This window comes from Ornithorhynchus anatinus, chromosome X1 (assembly GCF_004115215.2).
Source record: "Ornithorhynchus anatinus isolate Pmale09 chromosome X1, mOrnAna1.pri.v4, whole genome shotgun sequence".
Taxonomy (NCBI): Eukaryota; Metazoa; Chordata; class Mammalia; order Monotremata; family Ornithorhynchidae; genus Ornithorhynchus; species Ornithorhynchus anatinus.
Genome location: NC_041749.1, coordinates 22,154,106 through 22,168,644, shown reverse-complemented (window position 1 = coordinate 22,168,644; position 14,539 = coordinate 22,154,106). Strand labels below are relative to the sequence as shown.

The 14,539-nt window shown below is 43.6% G+C and overlaps 1 protein-coding gene across 7 annotated transcripts in view; it reads left to right on the top strand.

Moving 5' to 3' along the window:
* Nucleotides 1-14,539, top strand: part of TENM2 (teneurin transmembrane protein 2) — a 1,066,718-nt gene that overhangs the window by 931,740 nt on the left and 120,439 nt on the right. For all 7 annotated transcript variants that reach the window (XM_039910127.1, XM_039910126.1, XM_039910125.1 and 4 more), the window contains one exon: nt 10,224-10,418. In XM_039910127.1, the coding sequence (XP_039766061.1) occupies nt 10,224-10,418 (195 nt within the window). The remainder of the gene's footprint in view (nt 1-10,223; nt 10,419-14,539) is intronic.

The window sequence follows — 14,539 nt, the reverse complement described above, 5'->3', positions numbered from 1 at the left end:
CGACAGACAGAAATGCAATATCATCTCACATGAATCGATACTTGAATACACTTCTCAGCCATTTAAAAGCATTTACTACTGCTGCAATCCATCTAGAACTGGATAGTGACGGCTGACTTACCTTGTGTGTCTGAACAATAACCACAGTAATTACAGTGCTCATTAAGGACTTACTATATACCAAGCACTGTACTAACCTTAGAAACAAGATAATCAGGTTGGAAACAGTCCCTGTTCCACTTGAGACTCACAGTCTAAGTAAGCGGATGTAGGATTTAATTTCCATTTTACAGATGAGGAAACTGAGGTACAGAGAAGTTAAGTAACTTTCCCAAGGGCAAGTGTCAGAGTTGGAATTTGGACCCAGGTCCTTGACTCCCAGGCCCAAGTTCTTTCACTTGGCCACATTCCTCCTCCAAGATCATTTAGATAAAAATTGGACCATATACCATGGAGGTTAAGAGCTTAGGGCCTGGGTAAAAGAAGAAAAATTAAGGAATAACTAGCAATAGCTCATGTCTGTTGTATTTATGATGGCATTTTACAGGTGTTTCTTTGATTATGCAATATAATAAGCAATCTGTTTGGGTTAATATCATGGGTAAAAATTCCCCAGTAATTTTCATCACATTCTATCAGTTGCCTTTCTGGTTGAACTAAAATAGCATTCATTATTTGAATCACTGTTTATTTCAAGTTTTTTCCCATTCTTCCTCTGTGGCTTTTTCATTACTTTAATTCTGTTTATGTTTGGTTTACTGACAAAGGACAACACCATTTTTATGAATATAAATACAAGGGTAGGTTTTCGTTTCATTTAAATTTATTTTATTTATTTAAAATTCTTAAGGTATATGAAATGTAAACTCTACTTGCATTATAACACTAAAGAAAGGAATCCAGGATTTCTAGGTGTCATTGAAATGTTTGCTTCTGTAATTGCTTATATTGTGCTATGTTTGGGCCTTTAACCTGTAAGCTTGTCAAACCAGAAACCAAGTTTTGGTTGTAAGTACTTAGTAACTAGTGTGGAAACATCAAATCCTGCTGTTTTGCACCTGTCATTAGAGGACCAGTATGGCCACTGTCACAGAATACAAAGTGTTGTCATTAGAAATTGGTTGCGGTTCTTTCCGGAGCCCGATTGGAGATATGGAAAGGGATATGGGATCCTAGAATTATTAGCTCATCAACAAGTGCAATGCTTGCTGCTGCCCATCCCTAGAGGCCCAAATACTGGCTGTGAAAGCCACTGAATGAGGAGGAATTAAAGGAAGGAGGCTTCTGTGAGTCAGAATTATGAGGAGAAGAAGATGAATGAATCTGACCATTCATTAGAGATTCTGTCCATCTCTATATTTCTCTTGAGAACTGTTTCTTTGTTTAAAGTCCTGGGATGAGAGAGGCCTCTTGTGCCCTTGTCCAAGCTAGCAAGGGCCTCGGGGAGACCTCTGGGCTCCATCTGTGCTTGTCCTGTGGGACAAGGCATTGAATATCTTGCTTAGTTTTTTGAACCTGGACAACGGCAAGACTCATTTTAAGATGACAAGCACCCTAGGATGTGATCAATAGCATAAGGTGAAGAATCACTGAAGTCTCTGCCTCTGAGCTCTTGGAATGAGAAAGATGGTCCATCTTTTAAATACCTCGAATTTGTCATCAAATAAAAAAAAATAAGAGCTGAATTAATGCTCTTGGAAAAAATAATAGGACCTATCTGTTTAGCGCCTCATCACCACAGTAAACACTCTTTTTTCCCCAGTAGGCCCTTGACTCCTGTACTGCCCTAGGGAGAAAAGATCTCTCTCTCTCTCTCTCTCTCTCTCAACCTCTTCCTCTCTCTTTCTCTCTCTCGACACTGTCTCTCCCCAGACAAGCCCATTTGATTTTTTAACCTGCTGTTTCAAAGACAGTATATTTTCCTTTTATGTTTTGCACTTCCAGATTCTGGAGATATCAACAGTACTTGAGATGTGTCAGAAATGATGAAAATGAAAGCTGCCTGTACACTTCCCCATCCCTAGCTAATGCAGTTGACAGTTGCATTTCCAGGAAGGCCCTCCAGCTTTTCCCAGGATTGCCACGATTTTTAGTGGATGGCTCTGAAAACATCTTTCCCAGGTTAAGGACAGTGACACAACTCTTTCCCTCAGGTGCCCCATTGCAATGAATGCTCATGCTCTTAAAATTGGTACCTTGGAGGTAGAGGGGAGTAAAATCCCCTAGGCAAATGAGCAGGTAGCCATTTTTAATTTCTCATTCTGCACTTGTGATACAATACATTTTTTCCATGAGCCAAGAGAAAATATTCAATCCAGATAATATGTGATACAGGCTAGAAAGAGAGTTCTACACTTCTTCAATAAAATGGGCCATAGATGAAAGCTTCTCTTGTGACATTAAAAATGCAATGGTGTGTTGGCTGTGTCTGACACACACGCCCGCTTAAAGTTTCTACTTCACCCATCCCCCATTTCCAAGCCTATTCCCGGGCATTGGCTGCAAGACTCCCAGGGGATGAGAGAGGTGATCCACTTTTATATCTACTCTCCATTTGTCAAAGTTTCATCTCCATTGCCAAAGACCTAGACTAGGCATCATGAAGAACTATTATAGCATATTTAGCCCGAACCCATCAGAAGGCGTCGGGACCCCTTCGCTCGTCATGGGGCCGAGAAAGTCCTTTTCAGGCTACTTCAGGAAAGCCTGTACATTACAAGCTCCTCCTGGAGATTTGAAGTCCCCTAAGCCTGCTTGGCAGAGAAATGGTTTTTCAGATTTAACAGCTGGTCTCTCCGCTCTCCAGTGGCAAGCCTGAAATCCCATCTGTTCCTTTCCCTGGTGACCATGTGGACTGGAACAACAGTGAAAGCATCCAAGTCATTGCCGCAAAGCACGTCCCCCTCCCACTCCTCCCCCCCCCCCGCCACACACACACACACACTTCTCTTACCCACTGCCCCATCTCTGTTCACACCATCTTCACACTGGTGGCTAATGAAGATAAAGTTGTCAGAAGCCAAGGCCCCTGGGCGCCTGCCCACAGCAGTCAGTCTATTCCCTTATTTCAGTATTAAGGCCGAATCCAGCCTTTCCCATGGTTGCTGCCAGGCACAGCGGGCCGGCTTTCCTCTCCACTCAGCTTGACTTAGGTTAAATTCAAAACAGATGCTCCTGGGATCCAAAAGAAGCATCCCCAGTGTAACCCGAGGAAATAATGGAAACATTGTTGGAAGGTAATATCTCTATCTTGAACCCATCCCTTCTTGTCCCTAGCTCTCCTCCAGAGGGGCGGAGGAGGGAGACCATAAGTCTCCCTGGTTTTAAAGGCACAATACACATTATCTCAATGTATCACTGTTGACAAAATGATAGTCCCTGCCTAGAGCACTGCAGACTTGGCAACCAAAGTGGCTTTTATACCGTATTACAAAATATAAATAACTTTGCACAGCCTTTACGGAGTCAGCTCTCGAGATTAAATTGCCACCGAAACACAAAACACTTGTGTAATACCTAGAGGCTGAGTGGCTCAGCAGTCTCAGAAGGCAGACTGCCCAATCCAGTGGAGAGTCCCAATGTATTATACGCTTGCCCTGTGCAGTCATCGCAAAGTGCTGTGGTTAGCAAATTCTCCCTTTGTTTGGAAATAAACAAACCCTCTGAGAGAGGGGTCGGGGAGGGAGGGCAGGGGGAGTCCTCTGCCGTATGGTTCCCTTTGCAAAATAGCGATCTAAATGCTGGGCTCGGGGTTATATGAAAATGCGGTAACAGATGGCTTGACTAGGAAGGTGAGCAGAAGCCCATGCTGATACCTGGAGTCCCACAACCAATAATAATGAAAAACACCTACAGCCTGTTCAGATTTGGCTGGAGCAGAGCAGAAGCTTGCTGAGTACTCTAAAGAATTTAAATATTCATTATGTAATTAATGCTGTTCAGTCGCTTTAAAAAAAAACAGACTTTTTTTAAGACCAGCTTAAGTACTTATCGATTGAGAACTTTTATAACTCTCAAAATGGAGGCATCCCCATATCTCTACAGGTATTTTAAATGAATTGAATTAATCATAGGCTTAAAAGTCTCTAGCGATCTTCGTTAACTTCCCTGGGTTTAATTAAAACATCTGTGCACTTTTAATTTATCGATTCATCCAACTCATATGTCATGTTTTTAACACACCCCAGCATGCTCTGCATCATTTTTAACCCGATTCCCACTTAACTAAAGCAATTAAATTCACCCCGGATTAATTAAAGCATCCATACTTTAGTGCTTAAGTCAGCGTGTGCTGCTTTCCCCACATGGTTTCTGAATGTCAGAGATTTGACACACCTGATGAGTTTTTTGTCCTTCTGGAAATTCTTCCTTGGATTTCTTTCTGGTTTACTAATGTGCAGTTTGACAGAACTAGAATATGGAGTTTGGCATGGCTGAACTTTGGCTCTCTGAACAGAGATTCCTGACCCTGCTTATTAAAACTAGCCTCATCCTTCCTATAGCCCCATCCTTCCCATCCCTATGGTCACAATGCTGGCAGGCGTTAAGGGTTGTACCCAAAAGAAATCCAATTTAATATGAGAATAATATTCAGAGCAGATGGAAGGATCTCTGTTTCTGGATAGAGGTGGGTATTTTTTTGTTTACGTGTAATAAGGACTTTTACTCCCATATTATCAGTTTCAATCTATCGGTGATATTTATGGAGTGCATATTTGTGCAGAGCATTGTACTGAATGCATGGGAGAGTACAATGTAACAGAGTTGGTAGACATGTTCCCTGCTCATAGTGAGTTTACAGTTCTTGCCACTGGCCCTCGTTCCCTATAGGATGGATCAGAACTACTGTGGCCTGTTGAAAAGATGTGGAAACTAAGGTACCGAGAAACTAAGTGACCTGTTACCAAAAATCTAAGAGCCCAGTGAGTCATGGGTAGAATGGAGATGAGATTTTGTTTCTCCTCAGGATACCCCACTATGCTTTATACATAAGCAAACAATTCCAGAAGTGGAGTATTCAGTCTTAGTCATTAGTACAGACTCTTGACCAGCTCGTTCTGTAGACTGTAGGTCTCTAGACTCTAAACTTGTTCTGGACAGGGAATGTGTTGTCTGCTTACTGTTATATTCTACTCTCCCAAGCATTTAGTAATGGTGATAATACTAATGATGGCATTTGCTAAGCACTTACTATGTGCCAAGCACTGTTCTAAGCTCTGGGGTAGATAAAAGGTAATCAGGTTCTCCCATGTGAGGCTCTCAGGCTTAATCCCCATTTTACATATGAGGTAACTGAGGCATAGAGAAGTGAAGTGACTTACCCCAAGTCACACAGCTGACACATGGAGGAGTCAGGATTAGAACCCATGACCTCTAACTGCCAAGCCCATGCTCTTTTCACTAAGCCACGCTGTGCTCTGCATACAGTAAGCACTCAATAAATACGATGGACTGAGTATATTCCTTTTTTGCTTTCATATCCTAGGACTAGATTGCCCATGAGAAATGAAATATTATTATCATTATTTTGTACTTCTAAGCACTTTTTTGTGTCAAATACTGCGTAAGTGCTCAGATAGATACAAGTTAACCAGGTTGGCTGCAGTCCCTGTCCCACATGGGGCTCACATTCTAAGTAGGAGGGAGAACAGGTATTAAATCCCCATTTTACAGTTGAGGAAACTGAGGCACAGAGAGGTTAAATGACTTGCCTAAGGCCACACACCAGACCATTGGGTCCAAGATAAGAACCCAGATCCTCTGACTCCCAGGTGCATGCTTTTTCCACTAGACCATGCTGTTCTTCCTACCTGCCCCCTAAGGTTCCAGGGATCTGAGTTCCCTGCTGATCTTACTGAATTTTAGGAATTACTGGGTGTGCAACTTAGGCCTTGACAGGTAAGTACAATGAGGATGAAATATCCCTCTCTTTTAAATTGTATTTGTTTATAAGTTTTCTGTGAGTTTGTACGCTGTTAATAATTGAGATTTGGTCTCTAAAATGCTTTTGTTACTAACCCATTTCAAAGATCTTAGACCTCTCTTCCAAGCCTTTCCCAATTGTGGCATTCTACAAGTGGCCAGAGTTTGTTGTACTTCAAACAGGGAGCACAGGTTCCTTGGTTGTTGCTTGCCATTGTTCGCCTAACACAGATAATCCATCTCATCAGCTAAGAGTCCCTGTTAGTGATAAAGGAACTGTACAAAAACTCTAGACTGATCATAAATATGAGCTTGATGCTATTTAGGTGAGTCTAAATTGTGTCATTTTTGTCATCAGCCCATTAACATGTCAGGCGTTAGGTGCAGTAGTAATTTTTTTTTCTTCCGGCACAACTCTTAGAACTGTCATTTACTAGATTTAGTACAACAGAAATCGCCACTTTGTTCAAGCATCTTAATTGATTTTAAGTAGAAAACTACAACATGTTTTTCCCCTGTGATCAAGAGAAAGAGGAACAAGAATATAAAATATCTCCATATTTTCCCAGTAGATTTGATCCTCCTTTCCACCTCCTGCTACGTGCAGAGAACTCAGGAAGAAGAAAAGTCTAACGTGCTAATTGAAAATTACCAGTGATTGTTTCATCATGGAAATTTTCTTCGAAGGGCAGCATACCGGATTTTCCTCTCATCAACCAGGGTGTGGTTTCTAAATCCACCAGTTGAAATCTGTGTGTGATATGAAATTATTGATACTGATAATAATTTCACATTACAAGACACTTGTTTTATTTGAACAAGAACCCACCTCTTTGTTTTCACCTCAGGCAGAAAAACTGTTTCAGCTATCGTGTAGCTCTCGCTTGAATTTCACTGGGGAATAAATTAATTATCCCCTACAGATGATGTTCCCAGGCATAAATTGGCCCTGGGATCAGTGGTGAGGAGTTCATTCTGCAGCTATCTGCACTCTGTTTGCCCCAGTTGCGAATGGATTACAAGAGAACTTCACTTGCCTCATTAGCCCGTCTCGTGTTTTCTGTGTGTCACAGACAGAGCCAAGAGAATGCACGGCTCTCAATGGTGCATTTTTCACTGCAGTCACCCATCTTCCCTGCGGATTATTTCTTAAGAGACTTTAAGGGACCATATTTTTAAATGGAGAACATGTTCAGTCCTTGAAGAACTTTCAGTCCTGGCTTTTTTCCGTTGCTGCTGGGTAATTTAAGTAGGTCATATTTTGGGTTTGATTTTTCTGGGCATTGGATTTAAAAAATGGTCGCGTTGTGGCCATTCTTACCTCAGGAAAGAGAGTAGTTTCATTATTAACCAAAAAAAAAAAAAAGCCTTGGTTTGTATTTTCCCCCATCAGTAAAGACAGTAATTATGCATCCACTTATTTTCACAAAGACTCTGGCAGTTTTTGGAATTGGAGGCCCTGTCCTACTGTTTCCATGTAGGCAAAACTTTGACTACCATCTGTTGGAGGCTCTCCTACAGAAGGACCTCAGCAACAGGCCTGAAGCGCACAATTTGGAAACTGTCACTACAGCATGTTGCCCACCTGCTACTTTCACCTTGGCCCTGATATTTCAACAGAATTGTCAGACCTCACTCAGCTATGGGTTTTTCCTTTTAGCAGAGTTTTTAGCCCGAGTCTCATAAAAATATCCCTTCTTGTACTTTCCTGAAAAGTAGTCCGGCCTGGCGGAAAGAGCCCAGGCCTGGGAGTCAGAGGACCAAAGTCTAATCTCAGCACCCCCATTTATCTGTTGTGTGACCTTGGACAAGTCATTTAACTTCTCTGTGCCTCAGCTGCCTCAGTGGTAAAGTGAGGATTAAGACTGTGAGCCCAGTGTGGGACATGGACTGTGTCCAACCTGATTACCTTGTGTCCAACCTGATTGGCTTACAGTGCCTGACACCTAGTAAGTGCTTAACAAACATCACTTTTTGAAAAAAGAAGAAAAGTAAAACCTTCAAGCAAGTCAGCGATCACCAAGAGAATTCAGACCCAGTGATTTTCCCAATATATTATTTCTTGGTTTTGCTTCTTCGGCTTCTTTGTGATGAATACGGTGGAAGTGGGAGCTAGTAAAAAACATGGGTCTGGGTTGTGCTAGTCCCAGTTCTGTCTCTGACTTAGGCACATCATTTAAACACTCTGTTCCCCAGTCCCTTCATATATAAAATGGGGAGACTGATACTGGCCTTCCTCTACCTCACAGAAATGTTTGGAAAGCACAAATGAGATAAATAATGAGAAAGCACTTTGGAAACTCAAAGCAGTGTATAAATTTAATGTAGTATCATCATCATCATCAATTTGCTTTATTACTGAAGCAAGAATGAAGCATCAAGTTCTAGTTTGCAGTATTCAGTAACCTTAGTCCATTGCCTTATGGGGTTTATGATGGGGGTGTGATTTGTACAAGAGACGTTCGGTTGACTTACAGATTTAGCCAAGTGTCCTATCAATTTTACCAATCCCAAATCAAAGGAGTTGAACTTTGAGCCAGTATGGCACCTCCTATCCTGGGACTGATATCTGCCAGTCTTTCCTCTGATAATAATAATTGTATTTATTGAGTGCATACTGGGTGCAAAGCACTGTATTAAGCACTTGATCCAATCAGACAGCAGCCTGGGCCCTGCCCCCGGTGAACTGTTTGGAGTGGCTGAGGAAGTCAGACAGCTTTTCAACAATCCCAGATAGGAGCAGCCCTCTGCACCCCATTGGAAGAGCCTCAGCTCCCACCCCTTCCACAGTAGTCCTGGGCGAGGTGGTGGTGGTGACTATGCTGTCGGTGGCAGATGAGGTACCTGTTTTCCATGCCCCACCGGGAGAATCCCAGCTCCCACTCCTCCCACAGTCGCCGGTGCCGTGGTGGTGATGGTGACAAGAGCAGCAACAGCTATCCACGCTCAGCTTGGAGAGGCCTAGCTGGCCGCCATAGCCCTGACCGGAGACCCTCCCGGCCCTGCCGTGGGGATCAGCTCCGGTGGAAAGTCCCACCTCCCTCTCCCCCCATGCCACCCTCGGTTGGCGGGCTAGGCGACTTTATCACTTAAATTATGCAGACAGCAGAACTGGAGGTGCTAGGAACCATTCCTTTTCTGCCATCTTGAAGGATTTTTGCCTGAGTAACGATTGGTAGCCCAAATTGGGCCAACCCATCATGGAGCCACCCCACATGCTCCTCTGGTGGCCAAAAAAGGCTAGAGGGGCTAATGGATTTTTTTGCCCCAATTGATTTGCCAGTGTCTTGTGAAACAGTGTTTTAAAAATGTCCTACAGTGTATAGTTGTTAAATCCTAGTCTAGGCTCGTTTTACAACAGCTGTTCAAGCCATTTTTTTTTCTAAAAGCAGCTGCTGTGTAACCCATAAGGAGGTCAACCCAGTAGTTTATTTCCACTTGTTGTATTGATGATCTTTTCAGTCTCATCCATAATTCTGCCTCTCGGGAATAACAAATCATCAATAATTTGTGATACATATCGGGTATGTGCTTGGTTTATGCAGATTTTGTGAGCATGTGCACCAACACCAACAGGGTATGAACGGCACTCTGTGCACAGACACGTGCACATAATCTAAAATAGTAGATAGATTTGCAGTCCCCGTTAGTTCAGATAATAAATCTCAATTACCTCCTCAGATAGTCCAGTTATAAATTTCTAAATGTATCTGGAATGCAACTCAAATTTGAGATATAAAATTAGAAGCCAGACTGGAGGTGGCTTTGAATATTTGGCACTAGAAGATTTTGGGTGATAAAGCACAAAATCCAACATCCGACCGATGGATGTTTCAACAAGGCGGCAGTCAACTCTTGATGTCCGGAGGTAGTGGCGACGAGGCAGAGTACGCCCAAGGGCAGGATCCCGCAGATAATTGCCATCGCCTTTGATTCCAACCACTTTCCCCCACCAGCTTATCCTGAGCGGCTTCTCAGTAGAAAGATGAACCGGTATGAATTTCCTTCCCTTTATCTTTGCTCATTCCCCTCCCTCTCCCGAGCGGTAGAGGCAGCAGGGGGGAAATGGATGATAAAGTGAGGGCCATGGATAATTTGCCAGTGAATCCTGCCCTCTGATCATCAAAAATTGGCTGCGTTCCCTATGTTGCTATGGGTATTCTGAAGGTACGCTGTCAAATGTTCAACTCGTAGCGGGCGTAAGTGAAGAGAAAGTAGAGGCGTCCTGATTTTTTGACCGACTGATACTCTCTGGTGCCTGCTTATTATGTGACCTCGTGCTCTGTGGTTGGTTTCCTCAGCTGCCTGCCCAGTTCTCTGCAGCGGTAACGGACAGTACTCTAAAGGAACCTGCCTGTGCTACAGCGGCTGGAAGGGCCCCGAGTGCGATGTACCCATGAGTCAGTGTATCGATCCCTCCTGCGGAGGTCACGGCTCCTGCATCGAAGGAAACTGTGTTTGCTCTGTTGGCTACAAAGGAGAGAACTGTGAGGAAGGTAAATGCCAGTGTGTAAGCTCTTTTGAGTCCTTGGCGGGTGGGAGGCTTGGGGCTGTGACATCGCCATCGTTAATGATTCTGGAGGTGGCGGATCCACAGTTTTGCGGTTGAGGAGAGGCGGCTTCAGAAGTTAGTTCCCTCCAGCTTTCCTGGGTCAGGGGAGCTCAGCAGCATATCTTTTCAGGTCCTGATTGGAGAACACTCATGGGGATTATTCAGGGTGGTGTGTGCTTTTCACCTTTGCTGAAACTGGGAGAGTCTCCCTTTCTTCTTTTCTTTTGCTTTTTCCATTTCTTTCTTTTCAATCTCAGAGCTCAAACACTCTTAAAGACATGATGACCACCTCAAGGGGCCAAAGCATAATGCCATGAGTCTCCTCCCCCATCTCCAAAGTTGTCCTGATAATCTGAAGCCCATGTGAGCTGGGAAAATATTTTAGCAGAAATTAATCTAAATAAAGAGCAGCCAGGCTTGAAAGACTGCAGGTATCCATGTCATTTGGAGACATCATGTAGGGCAAATTATTCTGGTTACATACAATCCGTAGAATTAGAGAAAAGTGGATGTTCAGCAAGCTCGTGTCAGTTTGATGAATACTAAAAAGCTCATTGTATCATTCATTTAAATAGCCTCAGGCCTGTGTGGGTGAAAATTAGGGGTTTTAACAAACTGAATCAAGCCCAGTTAAATCCGGTCAGAGATTAAGCTGAGTCAGGGGACTGAGCCTCCTCCTTTTTCTCTGGAATGCACGCAAGATTCAGGAACTACTAGCCCATGCTTGTCAAATGTATTATTCTTGGTTCTTTTGAAATTTGAACGTTTCTTACCGGGATGATGATGTGAATGAGCCCAGTCAGTGACAGCTTCTGGCTGTAGTGAAGACAAAGGCAAAATGCATTATACCTAGCTGTCCTTCTTCTTTATGGCTCTGCTTATCAATCACTCACTGATATTTATTGAACACTTACCTTGTGCAGAGCACTTTACTAAGCACTTGGGAGAGTCTTTGCTGAACAGAGAATGCTACTGACAATCAGGACCGCTTATTGGACCTTTATCATCCTTAAACAAGACATTAATAGTAGTAGAGCAAACTCCCCTCCCTGGCCGTGAGAATCAGGCTCTACACTTCTACCCACCCTCCTTTTCAAGTTCACTTATCCCATTTACTTCAAAGACAGAGCATGGTCAATGGGGCTGTCACCTCTTTTCAACACAATCCCTCATTCTCATAATAATACTGCTGCTAATAATAATAATAAAGTGTCTACTAGATGCCAAGCACTGTACTAAGTACTAGCATGGATACAGTGTAATCAGATCAGACAAAACCCCCATCCCACATGGGGCTCACCATCTGAGAGTGAGGGAGAACAGGTATTTTATCCCCATTTTACAGATGAGTTAACTGAGTCACAGGGAATCTAAGTGACTTGTCCAAGGTCACACAGCAGGCAAGCAATGGAGCCGGGATTAGAACCCAGGTCTCCTAACTCAGTCTGGTGCCTTATCACACCAGATTATCTCCTAAATGTATCAGCTTCTGGGAAGCAGGGTATCTCTTTTCCCCTTGTGTGGATGTTCTGACCTCAGGATGATTTTCAGAGGTCATTACTCTACTTCTACCGGCTACCTTACTGTTACAGGCTCTCGTTATATCCTGGCTAGACTACTGTGTCAGCCTTCTCTCTGACCTCTCTTCCTCCTCTCTCGCCCCGCTCCAGTCTATTCTTCACTCCGCTGCCCGGCGCATCTTCCTGCAGAAACGATCTGGGCATGTCACTCCCCTTCTTAAACAACTCCAGTGGTTGCCTATCGACCTCCGCTCCAAACAAAAACTCCTCATTCTAGGCTTCAAGGCTCTCCATCACCTTGCCCCTTCCTACCTCTCCTCCCTTCTCTCTTTCTACCACCCACCCCGCACGCTCCGCTCCTCTGCCGCCCACCTCCTCACCGTCCCTCGGTCTCGCCTATCCCGCCGTCGACCCCTGGGTCACGTCCTCCCGCGGTCCTGGAACGCCCTCCCTCCTCACCTCCGCCAAACTGATTCTCTTTCCCTCTTCAAAACCCTACTTAAAACTCACCTCCTCCAAGAGGCCTTCCCAGACTGAGCTCCTCTTCTCCCTCTACTCCCTCTGCCACCCCCCCTTTACCTCTCCGCAGCTAAACCCTCTTTTTCCCCTTTTCCCTCTGCTCCTCCACCTCTCCCTTCCCATCCCCACAGCACTGTACTCGTCCGCTCAACTGTATATATTTTCATTACCCTATTTATTTTGTTAATGAATTGTACATCGCCTTGATTCTATTTAGTTGCCATTGTTTTTATGAGATGTTCTTCCCCTTGACTCTATTGCCATTGTTCTTGTCTGTCCATCTCCCCCGATTAGACTGTAAGCCCGTCAAACGGCAGGGACTGTCTCTATCTGTTGCTGACTTGTTCATCCCAAGCGCTTAGTACAGTGCTCTGCACATAGTAAGCGCTCAATAAATACTATTGAATGAATGAATGAATGAATGCTTCTCCATGAATAGCTCCAAATGGCCTTTAAGACATTATACCATTCATTCCTCCTCACTGGAGTAGCTCCCTCTTCCAGGACAAGTTTATGGACAGTGGCAGAGAAGTACGTAGGCTGGCTCAGTATCACTAGTCTAACCTTCCAAGGATATGGAACCTTGCCCTTAAATTTGGTGTCACAGGTCATTTCTCAGTGTGTTATAATAGGAATAGTCACAATAGTAGTAGCAATAATAATAGTATAAAAGTTATTTATTCAGCAGCCCAGACAAGCCCTATTCTAGCTCACTGTGGGCAGAGAATGTGTCTACTGACTCTGTTTTACTGTACTTTCCCAAGCAGTTAATACAGTGCTCTACACCCAGTAGCTCTCAATAAATACCACTGATTAATCGACTGATTGATCGCCTGGGTGTGATGCACTATATGTACTAAGTGCTTGGTAAAGTAGAGGACAGGGAATCCATCCGTCAAGTCAACCAATCAATGGTATTTACTAAGTGTTGATGGTGTACAGAGCACTGAACTAAACACTTGGGAAGACACAACAGAGTTGATAGAAACAAATCCCCAACCACTAGAAGCTTATAGTCTACAGGGGGTAACAGATATTAAAATAGATTACGGATAGGGGAAATAGATTATAACATGTATACGTAAGTGCTGTGGAGCCAGAGTGACTGTCCAAGAGATTAAGGGGTACTCAGCCAAGTGCATACTTGACCCTGAGGAGAGGGCAGATAAGGGAAATAAAGGACTTAGTTTGGGAATCCATACAATCAAAAATTCATATTGATAACACAGAGCTAAACGTTTTCATATAATTCTGTTGCTTAGGCAGTACTCTAATAATGCAATGCAACAGAATGAAGTGGAAATCAAAATCAAGAAGGCCAGGGTATCCTTTGGGAGACTCTGGGTCAGAATGTGGCAGCAGAGAGTTATCGAGGTCCGGGCCAAACCAAAACTCTACAGAACTGTCATGCTGTCCAACCTTCACTATGTCTATAAGACCTGGACCCCCATGCAGGTGCCCTACCTACTTCCTCAAGCACTACCGTCAGCATCATTTATAGGCCATCCTCAATATCAAATAACAGTACAGGAACTCAAACAATGAAATTCTGACAGGTACTCAGTCTTCTAGCATCAGGGTTATGTTCACCTCAATTCAGCTTTGCTGGTCGGGACACATGAGAAGAGTGAACAACAGCAGGAGACCCAATTGCTATATAGCGAAAGAGCAGAAATTGGGAAACCCAAAGCAAAGGGGCAGGGAAAATATCTCAGGATACAGAAAAGCAAAGCCTCAGTCAATGTTGTGCCCCACCCGAAAACTGGGAGTTGGTTGTCATGGCATATTGCTTTCAAGAAATTGGTGGCACTTCTCAAGAAAACCGTGCCAGGTATCAACCACGGCAATGCAAATAAGAGACTACCTTTTTTGTGCATACAAAATAGGTGGGACTGGAGATCCTCCATTATGTTTTTCGATCAGTTATGCACTCATTGGTGAATTTCACCCTCACGGGGTTCTTCTTCTAATATGAATGACAAGTAACTATAATGTAATATATATATATATATGGTATATACAAAAT